Source organism: Trichosurus vulpecula, chromosome 5 (assembly GCF_011100635.1).
Source record: "Trichosurus vulpecula isolate mTriVul1 chromosome 5, mTriVul1.pri, whole genome shotgun sequence".
Lineage (NCBI taxonomy): Eukaryota > Metazoa > Chordata > Mammalia > Diprotodontia > Phalangeridae > Trichosurus > Trichosurus vulpecula.
In genome coordinates, this window is record NC_050577.1 from 209,924,158 (window position 1) to 209,940,907 (window position 16,750).

The following is a 16,750-nucleotide window of genomic DNA, read 5'->3' on the forward strand; positions in this document are numbered from 1 at the left end:
AGAAGCAAGGTAAGGAAGTAGTAATTTCCTAATGTGGGGAACCATGTGCGAATGCACAAAGAAAAAAAGCAGAAAACTATGTTAAAAAAAAGGGGAAGGGAGTTGTAAAAAAAAACTGTAAAAAGGGGACAGCTAGCTGGAATATAGGAATAAGGATTCTGTACTTTATCTTGGATGCAGTAAGAAGCCCCCTGAAATATTTGGAAAGGAAGCGACATCGTCAAATTTGTTTTTGGAAGATCAATTTAGAAGCTGTTTGGAATGTGGGCTGTAGAAAGGAGAGGCTAGAATCAGGGAGATGAATTAGGAACCTATTGCAATTGTCCAATAAGTGATAAGGGCTTGAAATAGAGTAGAGGTGAGGGTTGAGACAGACATTGTCCAGGCAAAATTAACAAGATATGGAAACTCATAAGCTATGTGGCTCAAGAAGAATCACAGAGTTATAAACCTGGACAACTGAGAAGATGTTGATTTTCTAAGCAAAACAGGGAAGTCTTTAAAAGTTTATCTTATAATTTTCTAACATAAAAAATCTGTATTGATTAAAATAATTATAAATGGAAAACTTGAAGTAGAGTCTGATTCAATTACCAAGACTATTATGTTAAAAATTTCATGTGAAAGAATTAATGTTTTTCATTCTTAATCCTAAATAACTAAAAAAGACCAGTACAGACCACTAAAAAAAATAGATTTGATGACAGAGGAAGTATTTATTATTAGATTACAAATGTATTGAAGGCAGCAACAGTGTCTTATTTATCTTTGTATCTCCTCAAGTGCTTGGCACACCCAGTAGCAGGGAGTATTTTATTGTTAGGTACTATATACTTCCAAACCTAAAAAAAAAAGTACTTTATAGAAGAAAAAATGCATTTCTCATTTTAAAAACTAAACTACACATAGCTGTAATACATGTCACTTTAGCCTCTCGGAAGAGTAAGTAGTTCTTGTGAAAGGATTTTTTTTCTCCATAAGCCCATGAATGTCCAATGCACATAAAAAGGAATTAAGACTCACCCTCTAACGAAATATAATCAAATTATTTCAGAGCTACAGAACAACTTACACATTATCTATCCCAGTCTTATTTTACAGATGAGGAAGTGTATATGCCCAGAGTAAAGCAGTTACTTATCTATGGTCCCACAGCTAATGGGAAAAGCAAAGACTAAAACCTAGGTCTCCAGACTGCAAATCCAGTGCTCATTCTATTTAACCATACTGCCTACTATAGTTTTAAGGATCCCTTCTGATTTTTGGTTCTTTCCTTCTCTTTATGCTTACGATTCTTACTTGTTGGAAGGTTTTTGATTTCCTAATTGTCCTGATTCATCTTGTTTTAATCCTGCAAGCAGAGCATCCCTTGAACAATGCTTATCCTTTTTGAGAGAGAAAAGAAAAAACAATATATTAAAGTTCTTTAATTCAATCAGATTGTTTTCTGTTTAAAGAGTATTAAGAAAATTGTACCTGTAAGTGGGTAATAAAGGAAAACCTCTGTCGCTGAAAAGGCTCACAACCTTCCCATAAGCACTGCCCTGGATATACATCTTTCCCTCCATGTTCTGTTGCTGCATGGTAAAAAACCTGTGATGGTGTTTGAAACCACCTTAGAAAAAAAAAAGTAACTTACTTTGTTGCCATTTTAAAAACTGATTCTTATAAAAACTAGTGTACTAAACAAGAGTTTCAACTCATTATGTTGAGACATTCTACACAGGGAATGACTTATTTTTTACTACATCAAAATATCTTAATTTTGACTTCAAATGAAAAGCAGAATGGCATAAATAAAAGGGGATTCAGAATGAATGGTGGCAGTCAGTCTGTCATTACAGAAATGCAAAATATTCTTCCTATTTTAAGCACATTTTAAACAGGTGCCACGTTGTTTTTTCTTTTCCAAAACATTCACACTTTTTAATTTTCTGAGTTTTAATTAGGCCTTATAAATATGTAAAATTTATAATAATTTGTAAAATTTACAATTATACAATTTATAAATGGATTAACACCACCATTTTGTTTCAACTTTCCCCTCTTTAAGGTAGGCAGAAAACCCCTCAGAGAGAAATGAAATGAAAATAGATCAGCTCTCATACATATAAATATCACATGCTATATTTTTAGACACTTATACAAAGCATACACACACACATATATTTGGACTGGACCTGTGATTTCATCGATGTAGGGAGCTCCCAGTAAGAACTTCCTCTAGGAAAGCAGATGCACTTGCTGTGCATTCATAGCCTTAGAGAGTTGCTTGGGGGCACTGAGAGATTAAGGGACTTGCTCAGAGTCACAGAGCCAGTATGTGTAGGAGGAGGGACTCAACTCAGTTCTTCCTGACTTCAAGGCCAGCTCTATCCAATGCTCCACGTTGCCTCTGCATTATCAATACCACTTTAAAATGAAAGTCAGGAGAAGAAATCTTAGAATTTGAAGTTACATGTTTGACATTGGAAAATGAGTATGAATTGTCTGTTGCTTTAAGTAGGAAGGGAGCTTAAAAGCAGTCCGGGTGAGAAGAGGAGACTTTAAAGTGTCACTAAAATACACAGACAGACTCTCCAATTTTTACTGTTCAGTATGGATTCTACTTGCAATATTCCTTTATGAAATATACTTTGAAATAATTTTGTCAGTAAGAAGAATAAATTAATTATAGTGACTACAGGCTATCTGAAAATACTACTTATACTTTGTGGACATACCTACAAAAAGCTTCTTACTTTCTGGAAGTAGTACTGTGGTTGGCATAATGGATAAAGAGCTGGCCTCTTCAACAACTCTAAGGCAGTAAACTGAAGAGAAGGTGCCTGACCTTCATGGATAGAAGGCATTACTCATCTAAGACTTGCCCGTATCAATGAAATCATAGGTCCAGTCCCCACCCTTAATTATGTTCAAATTCGATAAACATTTATTAAGTACCTACTATGTGTCAGGCACTGTGCTAAATGTTGGGGCTAAAAAAAGAGGCAAAAGACAGGCCATACCTTCAAGGTGCTTACAATCTAATGGGGAAGATAATATGCAAACAAATGTATACAAAGCAAGTTATACAGACAAATGGGAGATAATTTAAAAAGGAAAGGCACTGGAATTAAGAGGGGTTAGAATGTGGGATTTTAGTTGGGACTTAAAGGAAGTCAGGGAGGTCAGTAGTTAGGAATGGAAGAAGGAGAATATTCCAGGCATGGGGACAACCAGAGAAAATGCTTCAGCTGAGAAAGAGAGTGGGGGGTGGGGAGGGGTGTTTGTAAAAGGCTTTGAATACTAAACAGCAGTTTGTATTGGTTCCTGGATGCAATAGGAAGCACTGGAGTGTAGTGATTATGCAGGGGGATGGGGCGGGAGGGGGGGGGGGGAGGGAGGTGTTACAGGACCCAGGACACTCACTTTAGTGTCTGAATGGAAAATGGATTGGAATAAGAAGAGACTTGGGGCAGACGGTCTTAGCAGCAAGCTACTGCACTAGTCCAGGAGTAAGGCCGATGAGGGCCTGCCCTAGAAGGGTGGCAGTGTTAGAGAAGAGAAGGGTAGTTGCTGCAAAAGTGAAATCAACTGGCCCCAACAGTAGCTTTAATATGGGGGGAGGGGGGCGGTGCCTATGTAAGAGAGATAATGAGGCGTCTCCTAGATTGCATGTCTAAGGGACTGGGAGGATGGTGCCCTGTATAGTAAGAGGGAAGGGGCGGGGGAGGTTTTGGGGGAAAGCTGATGAGTTTAAGATGTGTACTGGGCACCCAGCTCAAGATGTCTGAGAGGCAGCTGGAGATGCAAGATTGGAGGTCTGCAGAGAGACTGAGGCAGGAAAGGTAGATTTGATAATCATCAGCATAAAAACGTAAATTAAGTCCTTGTGAGGCAATGATATCAACAAGTAGTAGAGAAGAACAGATGAGGGCTGAGGACAGAACCCTGAAAGATACCTATGGTTGGAGAGAGTGAACTGGAAGAGCCAGCAAAGGAGGCTGAGGAGAGGGAGGTCAGAGAGGAGGAGAACCAGGAGGGAGTTGTGTCCCTGGGAGAAAAGAATATCAAGGAGTATCAAAGGATGCAGAGAGGTCAAGAAGAATAAGGATTAAGAAAAGGCCATTGGATCTGGCAACTAAGACACCAGTGGTAACTCTGGAGAGAGCAGTTCTAGTGGAATGATAAAGTCTGAAGCCAGACTGTAAGGGCATGAGGAGTTAGCTACAAAGGACGATAGTTAGCAGGAACAGAAGGATCAAGTGAGGATTTTTTTCAGAACTGAGAGCCATGGGCATGTTTTAGGCAGGAGGGAATAAGCCAGTAGACAGGGAGAGATTAAAAATAAGTGAAAGAATGGGGTTAACAGAGGAGGCAATGAGTGGGGGTTAGTAATTTCCAAAAGATTATGGAAAATCAAAACAAAGAAATGGTCAGAGCTAAATCTTTGACATAAATTACCTACTGGTGAATTAAAAGTAACAAATTTATTTTATGGAAAGTCTGACTTCAGCTGTATATAGATCACTAGGTGCCTTTCACATTAACATCTGATCTTTTATCTAGTGATATATGTAGATCATAGGATCAAAGATTTAGAGCTGGAAGGGACTTTACAGATCACAAGCACTATCATTGACAAATAAGGAAGCTGAGGTTCAGATAAATTAGGAGTCTTGCCCAAGGTTACATGGATGAGAAGTAGCAAAAATGATTTGAATCCAAATCCTGTGACTTAAAATTCAGGTGCTCTTTCCACAGTAATATGACCATGCATCTACAACTTACAATGAATTACCAACTCAATGGAGTTTCCGCACAAGAATCAAATCAGTTTAAGTACCTGCTGGGTGCTAGGTATTGTGCTGGTGTTACAGCTACCAAAAAAAAGAAAAAAAAAAGAAAAAGTCTTTGCCTAAATGCAGGGCTTTAATATGGGAAATCAACATGCAAAAATATAAGCATATGCAAAATACAATGTAAATTTTTGTGAGGAGACAGTAGTAGTTAGGAAAAACTAATAATGAAGGAAATGGTACTTAAACCTGGCTTTATAGGAAACTAAGGATTCTAAGAGATAAAGGCGAAAAGGGAATATAATTTTGGCTTAGTGAGCAGCTTGTGCAAAGGCAGATGGAATTTCATGTGTGAGCAATAGCAAGAAAGTCAGTTTGGCTGTAATCTGAGTGTGTGAAGCTTATTACACTTATATGTAATAAAACTGAAAAGGTAAGTTGGAGCCAGGTTAAGAGTGTTAAATGCCAAACAAAAGAGATTGTATTTGATTCTAAAAGTAATAGGAAGTTGATCAAACAAGAGAGTTGGAGAATTTGAAAAGAGAAAATTGAGTCTTCTCTCAAGTACACATAAATATAAGCGTCCCATTTAGGCAATTTACTTATAATTAAGAATGCGATTCTAATATATCAACTGGAAAAAATTTAAGTAAAATTTTAAGCCAATGCAAAATCAAGTGAAAAGACTAATTCGAAAGGCATTTATTAAATACGTCTGTTGAAGGCACTGTACTAGGTATGGCAGATAATTAAATACTGAAATATCTGTACAACATAGAAGTAAGGACAAGAGGATTTAGGGAGTCAGAAAACACTAACAACCAAACGGGTGGGAAGGGGATCAGGAAAGGCTTTTTTTTTACAGGAAGTGGCAACTGAGATGGGTCTTAGAGAAAGCTAAGGATTCTTAGAAGGCAGATATGAGGAGGGAGAACACTGAAGTGTTAAGGGACAAACTGTATAAAAACACATTTATAGAATGATCGATTTGGAGAATAGTTAAATGTTTGAATAAGAAATTTCTATTGTATCCTAGAGACATAATAAGGAGGCACTTAAGAGTTTTCAGCTGAGGAGTGACATAGTCAGATCTATGCCTGAGGAACATGATTTCGACAGCTATGGAAGGGAAGAGAATGGAAATGGAGAAACCAATTAGAAGGCTATTATTATAATCTAGGCAAGAGGCTATAAGGGCCTGATAATACCACATAAATGGAGAAGAGCAGCTGGAAATAAAAGATGATATAGAGGTACAACAAGACTTGGCAAGTAACAAATTAATTGTATGTGTGGAGTAAGGAAAGAGGAAAAAGTCAAACATGACTGAGTTTGTGAAACAGTTTGCCTAGGATATTTCAAAAGAAAAAAGGAATTCTGGAGGGGAGGGGTGAAGAAACATGTGTATTTCAAATGTCAAAGAGGGGTATCTGACAAAGATATCTACCAATAGGTGAGGTTGGGCTAGAATCCAAGAAAGATTAGGGCTGGATATGTGGATTTAGAAATTATCTGTATAGAAAAAATACTTAAACCCACAAAAATGGAAAAAGTCACTGAGAAAATGTAGGGGGCCCAGAACTGAAACTCAGGGGACATTTTCTTGGAGGATGGAGATAAATAGGACATTAAACAGGAATCACCAGGCAGAAATAGAGAACTGTCACACACAAAAAAATCTTCAGGAAGACAGTAAGATTTCTATGGACTGCTGTTGAGATTAAATAACAAATTTTAACTGGACTTTGTCACCCTGTGTGATTTCTAGTGGTTTTCAGTAGCAGGAATGAGAAGATGGTTTGTCGAACTATCCAAGGGTTGGAGTTTAGCAAGGCATACTGTCAAGGGGCAGAAGACAGCATATAGATGAACTAAGGTCAACACTATGAAAGGACAAAAAGTGAAGTCAAGGAAGAGGTGGAGGACTAGCAGAAAAGGGAGGAGTGAAGGTCATGGTAAGAAAGACAGCTGGCTTTAGGGCAAGTTGAGGTAAAGATGAATATGATGCTAAGATCATTCAACAAAGTTCAGAATTCACAATTATAGGTGAGAAGATAAAAGGAGAATCAACATGAATACTGAAGTCCCTGAGTATGGGAACATGGATTGGGATAGAGATGAAGACTAAACTAGGTACTAAATAAACTGTCACAAGGAAAGAGAGGGACATGAACTCCATAAAAGACTGCAATAAGAATTTAGACAAGGTAGGAAGACAGATTGGTTATTCAACAGTTTTCAGTTGTGTCTGACTCTTAGCGACCTCATTTGGGGTTTTCTTGGCAAAGATACTGGAATGCCATTTGGACTGCCACTGGAATTGCCATTTCATTCTCCAGCTCATTTTACAGATGAGGAAATGGAGGCAAACAGGGATTATGTTGTTTGCCCAGGTGACGCAGGCAGTAAATGTCTGGGGTTGGATTTGAATTCAGGAACATGAGTCTTCTTGACTCTAGGCCTGGCACTCTATCCTCTGCACCACCTAGCTGCCCAAGACAGATTTAGTGAATATTAAAAGAGAAGAGATGCCTGAGAGATGGCACAAAAAGGTCTGGAGTGTAGAAGTAGCAATGCAGATCAAGGAATATGCCTGCTCACTATGTCAGGGAACATAAAAGATGCCACTAAGATTGAGTTTTCTGTATCCACCCACATATAATATCTCATTTTCTGCTTAAACTACCATTAACAAAAACTGTCATTTTTATTCCAAATTTTTCTGTTCTGTTCATTCAACTACATGCACAATCTGTCTTTCACAAGTATGCATCACCTGAATGTTTTCATTTCTCAGGCTCTCCCTCCCTCACATACTATCTTAGACATTATTACTAAAAGTATTCATTTGTATATAATATTTATTAGGGAAAAAGGTAAGACATCCCCAGGACATTAACTGTATTACCAGAAAAAAGCAACTCATAGTCAATATTTTCAAGAGAACTGAAAAATATGAGGAGTACAGCTTTAACTGATCTTGGATGAAGAGTTTCATTTCATTAGAGATGAAATAGGATACCACCCTAACGCTTTGCTGGAGGATCTAAGTCAAAGGGTCCCCCGTAGGACCTAAGTTCTACATATCCATCTTTCTTTTCCCTCTTGGATCAATGCTAGGGCAGGAAAGGGTGAGCTTGGTCAAAATAATTGTTGGCCGCCAAAGAAATGGTTTTAGTCAAACATTCAGCTTCTGACTTTTCCCCTTTCCTTCCAGAACTGATGTAAATGTATGTTTAGATGAAAAATGTTTAGATGGCAAAGAGTAAAGAGCCACAATTTAGCAATGTGAGAAAGCACTTCCATATTTTCTCCAAAATTTTAATAATTTAGTTATATTGAATATTTAATTTTTTAATGTTTAAGTATTTCTTCGCATTTTAAATGTCACTACTACTTAAAATGTTTTTTTAAAAAGTAAATGGAATTGTTTTTAATTACTATATCAACAGAATCGACTTCCTACCCCAACCCCTCACACTTATAGGCTGTTAAATAAAAATTTGATGAAATTAATGAGAGCCTACAGTCATGAATTGGTTTAAGCCATTGCCTCCACCCCTCACTGAGATATAAGAATTTTTCAACTCTGACAGTAAATTTCTTACCAAACACTGACACTGCAATGTGTTGTTATAGGAATTGAAAAAGAGGATTAGATCTGGAGTCAGAGCTCCTGGGTCTGAAACTCAGTTCTGCTATTTATTACCTATGTGATATGGAGGAAGTCACTTCAATTCTGGGGATTCAGTTTCCCAAGACCCCTTGTAGGTGGCAGAGTGAAAGAGAGTCAATTCAGGACAGAAAGACATGGGTTTAAGGACCACTTCTGACACAAGATTTGACTCTGGGTAAATCACTTAACTTCTTTCTGTTCTAGGCAATTCTAGACTGCAAAGTTGCACAGGAAGTGCTGACCTGCATTGGTAGAAGGAGGTCCTTTATCTGAGAGTTCCCTATACCAATGAAATCACAGGCCCAGTCCCTATCCCTATATATTAAAAAGTCAGAACAGAAAGAAAACAGTTTGATTTAATTCAAAGCAGTCTGACTGGTATAGAAGGTTTTTTGCTTTTTTTTAAATGTGAAGAAGAAGAATCCATTACCCACTTTGAATAATAGTACTACTTTGGCCCAAATTAATTTAACTTGGTGGTATGATACACTATTACACATGCCACTATCAAATAAAAACATTTCTCAGGTATCACATGTACATATAAAGCAAAAGAGACACTGTCTCTGCCACTTATAATTTTAAAAGCCTACAAGCAAAAACTACTTCTTAACCTGACTTTGAGATATCTCCTTAGCTGGACATTTGGACATAAGCATGAGAAAAATTTTAAAATAAAGACTGCCATTTAAACTTTTCTCATGAAACTCTTCCATTGTCATGAATTATTAATATCCTTCCCTATTTCTTAATCTCTCCATCTTAAAAAACAAACCACAAAACAACCAACTATATCTTTCTTCCCTTTTCTCAAACTCCTAAAAAAAAAAAAAAGGCTGTTTAGAGTCCCTAACTTCACTTTCTCTCTTCTCATTCACTCCTCAGCTTTTGCTCTCTTCAAAGTAGCCAATTAAATCCTGGCCATTGAGAGATCAAGTGATTTGCCCAAAATCACACTGTTACTATGTGACAAAGGCAAGACTTCATTCTTCTGGACTCTGAGGATGACTCTCTATACTGCTTCTCTTCATTTCTATTTTATAGATGAGGAAATTGAGGCAGAGTTGTTAAGTGACTTACCCAAGGTCATACCTAAGGTCAAGTAGAAAGAGCTGGGATTTGAACCCAAATACAAATGTCACCAACCTACCACATCTCTAATCTTCTCATTTTACAAATAAAGAAACTGAGGCCATATGCAGTACAGATTAGGAGATACATAAAAATTATGAATATTTCTTTTAACTAAAGATTTTTATTAACAGGGCAGGAGAGTATCAAGTCAGTTTCTCAGATAATCTCTGGATAACACTCCAATCTCTATAATTCAAACTAAAGCTGTGAAATATGACTTGATTACAATTTTATTGTACTACTGACAAGGAATTAAATGAGGTTGATGATTAATTTCTATCTATTTTAGAATTCTTCCTCTAAATTCCAACTGTCTTCTTAAGGTGTGGAGCTAACTCATGGGTAACTCAAGGCTATAACAACAAATTCTAACATAATATTCCATATCAGAAAGGTTTTTTATTAATGGACTCAATGGTAAACTATATAACCACTCTATAATCCTAGCTACTACCCAGTCTAACTTCAGAGAAGCTCTTAATGTTGCTACTACTTCAAAATCGGATGTCTGCGTAGCAATCATACCACTAGTTACACCAATGGTCACAGTAAACAATTACAAAGGATAAAGATGAGAATGCACTGCTCAATGTGAATAATTTTTCAAAGTTGTTGCCCTTTAGAAAAAAAAAATAAAACACTTGCCCTGACCATTAGTCTTTTTCAGATAAATATAACTAAATAAAACAATACCCAAAATTAATGAAGATGAATGAGAACAGAAACTAATTCAGTCAGTAAATATTTAATCTCCTAGTCAAGTGAAAAGCCAAGGCTGTCCATGTCAACGTTAGTTTAGACTTCAAACTAATTTGTAAAACACTAGAGAGGAAAACGCTAAAAGATTATAACTATACAATTTCACAAAATGTTGAAAAGTAGTTTTATGCAAAACATGGCTGTAAAGAATTTGGCATAAAGTCTAGCTAAGCCAAGTCATCCTGAGGCTGGGAGGTGATATAGCAGATATGAAACTGACCATGGAGTCAGGAAGCTCTGAGGTCAAATCCAGCCTCAGACATTTATTAACTGGCCTTGGGCAAATCACTTAACCTCTCTCTGCCTCATTTTCCTTCATTGTAAAATGGGAATCATAATAGCACCTACCTCTCAGGGTTGTTGTGAGGAGCAAATAAGGTAATATCTGTTAATATTTTCAAAGTGCTTAGCACTTATGCCAACTTTCCTTCCTCCTTTCCTTTTCCTTCCCTTCCTCCCTCCTTCTTTTCTGTATAAAATTTTTTTGAGAATAAACATCAATAAAAGCATAAAACAAAAAGGCAGACTTATACAAATAATTTTCTATAATCAACTCCTTTTTATGTAAACTTTTAAATATTATAAAATGTTATACATGGTTATGAAACATGACTTAGAAGTACAAAAAATATAAGCTCTATGTTTAATGTTCATTAATATCAAAGAGGCATTTGATTCAATGTCAAAAGTTTCTCAGCTAAAGTATCTTTCATGTGTAAAGCAAAATGACATAGGACTTCATCAAAGATGGAACTAGAGAGACAATTTCAACTCTGCTCAGTGGTTTGCTCAATACTGACATCATGTAAGGTGTTAACAACAGAGATAATATATTCACCAAATGTGCTTACCAGAATACTCTCAGAAGAATCAAAATATAAGGTAATTTAAAGGGCAATGGAAACGCATGGATAGTGTAAGCAGTTTGAAGCATATCATTAATGGTAACTTATGTATGCATAAGAGCAGCATAAAAGGCATGACTTTCGATATAACTTGAAAAGGAGGTATTTAAGCTATGTATGGAGAATGAGAGCAATCAGATGGATAGCTGAGTGGTTCTTAGGAGACAGAAAGACTCGGGGGCCTAATAGTGGTTGGGCAGAAACTCCATGAAAAACTTAGAGAAAAGATGATTGATAAGAAGATAACAAAGATGATACTGCATCAGTGGGGAAAGGAATACCAATGTGATAAATGCAGCATTAAAGTAAAAAAAAGACACTTAGAATAACCAGCTATTCCTAAAGTCACAGTAATTTTTTTTAAGATCTTAATGATTTTCTAAATTTTGGAGTATATCTGCTTGGGGATATGGGAGACTCTCTTAGCCAAGGGGGAAGGGGCTGCCCAAAAATCAACAGACAAAAGGACTGTATATTTTCTAGTTGAACTGCTATAAGAATTTATCCACTTTTTTCCCATGAAATCAAAATGCAACAAATCAATAAAAATGAACCCAGCAAAGCAAATTCACTCTAACTGAGAGGCAAAGAATTGCTCTTTCTTTAATATACTATACAAAAATGAGGTCAATTTGAGAGAGCACATTCAGAGTCTAAATACAGACATCTGTCACTGTCAGTCAACATAGGATCATGACAGATAAAGTTGTGCTGTAAGACTGGTTGCTGCATTTGATTGTGTAGGTTATTGTAACAGTTATTTTTATAAAAATGGAGGGGGGGAGTGTTGCTACAGAATTTAGAAACCACTATCTTAGTTATGACACCAAATATACAAAAAGCCCATAGGGAATTGACTACTTAGTTTTAGACTGTTAAAAAAGATTAGCCAATGTCAAATCAACAAAGTGCAAATATAAAATCTTTAATTATTTGCGACTATTTACTGCTTATGAACTTGTCACCATTCATTCCATGGGATAGAAAATCAGTCACTGTCACCTAACTTTTGGTACTATATAGTCACTTCTGAAATTTACCTTTCAAGTCCTGGTAGAGAGTACAGAGCTCTCAAGCTGCTATTAATACATAAAAACAAGAAACCTAGCACAACTGCTCTGAGTTCTTTCTATTCAGATACACTACTTGAATCCTATCCAAAAAGGAAAAAAACCCACAACTTTAATTGAGCCATATCTATCACCAAATCAGCAGCCAGGTGGCAAAGTGGATAGAGTGTTAGGCCTAAAGTAAGGAAGACAGTTGACCCTGGCCAAGTCACTGTATTTGCCTCAGTTCCTCATCTATACAATGACCTGGAGAAGGAAATGGCAAACCACTCCAGTATCTTTGCCAAGAAAACCCCAAATGGGGTCATGTAGAGTCAGCTATGACTGAACAACAAATATCAGCAAATGACAAAATTTCACCTAAGCTCAAAATGGATTGTAGCAGTGCAAAAACAGCTTAAAATTCTGCAAACTGTACTCCAATGTCAACCACATTTCATTTCTAATTATGTTCCAGGATACTATTGAGCACAACATCCAAAAGTACCAGGTCAAAATGTACAACAGTTGCGTCAGGTAAAAAAAAAAAAAAGCTTACAAAATTGGAAAGAGAAACTCCTATAGAATTAATCTAAGATTGGAATACAAGTTGAGGAATGCTGTGCATGATGAACAGAAAGAGGAAATACTTTGCTTTTTCTTAGGGTTCTGAAAAGAGAAATAGAATGGGTTGGTGTACATCTGAATTTTACTTAGGTATGCCATAATAAATTCCTTCCCTTTAATTTTCTGAAGTTGATTAAATGGTACTTTTAAAAAAAAAGGTGAAAAAATTCTTAAGATTCCTGGTATATTTCTCAAGGTAGCTGCTGCTGTGGACTTAAATATCCAATATTATAAGATCCTTTATTTAATGGATCTGTAATCTCATTGACGTGTGGGCAGCTAGGTAGCACAGTGGATAAAGTGCCAGGCATAGATTCAGGAAGACTCATCTTCCTGAGTTCAAATCTGGTGTGAGACACATGGTAGCTGTGTGACCCTGGGCAGGTCACTGTTTGCTTCAGTTTCCTTATCTGTAAAATGAGCTAGAGAAGGAAATAGCAAACCACTGCAGGATCTTTGCCAAGAAAACTCCACATAAAGTCATGAAGAATCAGACAAGACTGAGCAGCAACAACAACATAAATCTCATTGATACAGTTTTCACTTCCAGTATTAGGGACTACAACGTCTACAACATCTTCTCATCCCGTTCAATTCTTGTCCATCTCTTAATAAATCATCCATAGAAAATCTATCTAGCATGATGGAAGCCATTCTATTTTTTAATGATATGTAGTATGAGTACTATCTTATATGCCTAGCATCTTGGTAATCATTAGTAATATACTAAAGTCTTCTTATGTATCCCATGTGTTTCTCTTATGCCTTGGGCTGAATACAACTCTGAGAATGTGGTATTCTCTATGATAGGATCACAAGAAGCTTAATGATATTAAGGATGAATTAGTGGGTAGTAATAAAGATGAAAAAGGAAGGAGATAAAGACATTTAAAAATATACAGAACAAAAAAAAATACCTAAGGGAAAACAAACAGCAAATTTATTACTATTGTGCTAAGTTTAATATACACTTAAAAGAAAATGTGTTAATAACTATAACAAAAATAAAACTTAGGGAAGCTGAATCAGAAGATAAGAGTTTGGAACAGCAAGGAATGTTCGAAAATGCTGCACAAGCCAGGACAAGACAGAAATGCAGAAAAAGAAAATGACTCCAAAATATCCACAAGCACTGCCTCAGAGAGAAACAAAGCTTGGACACAAACCTAACTTGAATTTCTAGAAGAGATGAAGCAAAAGTTAAAAAAATGTTTTTATAAATGGAATGAGAGAAAAAAAATTAGAAAAGGAATGGGAGAAAGAAATTGGAAAAGAATTGAAAAGGGAAAGGGAAAAGCCCAACACAAGAGGTAGAAAACCATGCCCAAGCAACAAACTACCTAAAAGTGTGAATGGACCAATGATTTAATGAGTTCACAAGAAATATTAAAACAAAGTCAAAATACTAAGAAAATGGACAAAAAAATGTAAAGTATCTCATAGCAAAAACAAGTGACTAGGAGAACAGATCAAGGAGAAAAACTTAAGAATCACTATCATCTGACCCACCCAAAAAACCTACACCTCATATTCCAAGAAAGTTTAAAAGAAAATTGCCCAAATCTCTTGGAAACAGAAGGCAAAATGCAAATAGAAAGAAAGCATCAGTTACCTTCTGAAAGAAACCCTTTCCCAGGAATATCACAGCCAAAATTGAAAGCTTCCAGCAAGCAGCCAGAAATAAAGAGCTCAAGTAAGAAGAAGCCACAGTCAGGATTACACATAACAGCCACCACCAAAAAAAGGAAAGGGAAACTGGAATACAATTATTTCAGAAGGGATATAGGGTTACAGCCAAACAAAGAAGTGAAAAGAAATGTACAAAGGTAAACATGAATGAACAATAATAAAGGACTAAATAAGGATGAACTGCTCACATTGAAATATGGTGAGGTGATACATGTGTCCCCTCTGAACATCACTGAGGTTCATGGAGGAAGTGCAATTAGACAAGGTTTGGGAGTGGTTCTACTAGGTCTTAGTAATTTTAAGAAAAGAATGCCAAGAGAAGAGAAGAGAAAAATACTAGGGGTGAAGGGAAAGGAAGGCTAGGAAAAATCATGTGACATTATTAGGGTGCACAAGTAGATATCTATACAAATAAGAGGAAGGAGGTGAAGGAGAAACGATGTCATTTGAATCTCCTCATCTGAACTGATTAACAGGAAGAAGAATACAGACCCGAAAATCCACTTCAAAGGACAGGAAAATAGGAGGGGTGGGAGAGAAGAGGGGAAGTTAAAAGGATAGGCTGGGGTAAGGATGTACAAAAAAAATTTGAGGGAGTGCCTGTATGTTGGGGAATGGTTGAATAAGATATGGTATAAAACTGTGATTAAATACTATTGTGATGAACCATTATCAGCTTAACTAACCAGAATTCTAGAGGACTAATGATGATACTGTCCATCTTCTGAAAAAGGAGCGGGACTCAGAATGCAAAATGCGATAAATTGTTCTGGACCCGGTCAATGTGGAAATTAATTTTGACTGACATATACATGTTTGTAATAGGTTTGTTTTTTATTTTCTCAATTGGGGTGGGGAGTGGGTTTGGGTTGGAGGAAAAGAACACAGAAATTATGTTTATATATTTATACATGTGTGTACATACTCACACACATGCACACATACTTAAAAGCTGCATGGGGGAGGAGGCAGAATGGCAAGAGGAGAGGCAAACACACTTGAAACAAAAGCATACATGTAGCATTAAAAAAAGTGGCTGGAGCAGAGTCTAGCTGGAGTGAAAAAAGACAGGTGTACCAATCTTGATCTCAGACAAAGCAAGATCAAAACCAGACCTAATTAAAAGAGGGAACTACAATTTTCTAAAAGGTACCAAAGACAATAAATTAATATCGATACTGAACATACATGTACCAAATGACAAAGTGTCCAAATTCTTGAAGGAAAAGTTAAATGAATTACTGGAGGAAACAGTAAAATTATACTGGTGGAGGACTTCAATTACTCCTCTCAGACCTAGATAAATCTAACCATAACACAAACAAGAAAGAAGTAGATGAATAGAATTATAGAAAAGGTAAATATGGTACACTTCTGGAGAATACTGAATGGGAGCATATGGATTTCTCAGCTGTGCATGGCATCTTCAAAAAACTGACCATCAGGGCATAAAAACCTCAAAAAGAAATGCAGAAAAGGATAAATTTTAAGTATGTATATTTCTAACAATAACTGAATAAAAGTTATGCTCAAGAAAGTTCATTTGAAGCACAGGTTAAAATTAATTAGAAAGTAAATAACCTAATTATAAAGAACAGGCAGGTCAACAAACAAAGCATATAAACAATTATTTCATTAAACATAATGACAACAATGAGACAACAAATCGTAATTCGTGGGATGCAAACAAAGCATGACAGTGGAAAATTTATATCGCTAAATACTTATAATAAATAAAAGAGGAAAAGAGCAGATCAACAACTTGGGTAAGCACCTTAAAAAACTACAAAAGCAACAAATTTAAAACTACCAATTAAACAACAAAATAGAAATCCTAAAAATCAAAGGGCAGATTAATAATAAAATTGAGAACAAAAACCAAACCAAACCACTGAAGTCAAATAAAAGGAGCTAGTTTTCCGGGGCAAAAATAGGATAAACAGATGAACCACTGACTAATTTGATTTTAAAAAAGAAAGACAACCAAATTGCCAGTATAAAAAGTGAAAAGGGTAAATTTATGACCAATGAAGATGAAATAAAAGCAATTATTAAGGACTATTTTGCCCAACTATATGCCAATGAAACTGACAATTTGAATGGATGAATATTTATTAAAAATATAAATTG

At 36.1% G+C, this 16,750-nt stretch overlaps 1 protein-coding gene across 1 annotated transcript in view; it reads right to left on the reverse strand.

The window, feature by feature from the left end:
• The window catches only part of ARID2 (AT-rich interaction domain 2), a 236,290-nt gene that overhangs the window by 3,816 nt on the left and 215,724 nt on the right, over nucleotides 1-16,750 (reverse strand). The window contains exons 17-18 of the mRNA XM_036759335.1: nucleotides 1,477-1,615; nucleotides 1,300-1,385 (exon numbers count right to left, since the gene is read on the reverse strand). Of these exons, the coding sequence (XP_036615230.1) occupies nucleotides 1,300-1,385; nucleotides 1,477-1,615 (225 nt within the window). The remainder of the gene's footprint in view (nucleotides 1-1,299; nucleotides 1,386-1,476; nucleotides 1,616-16,750) is intronic.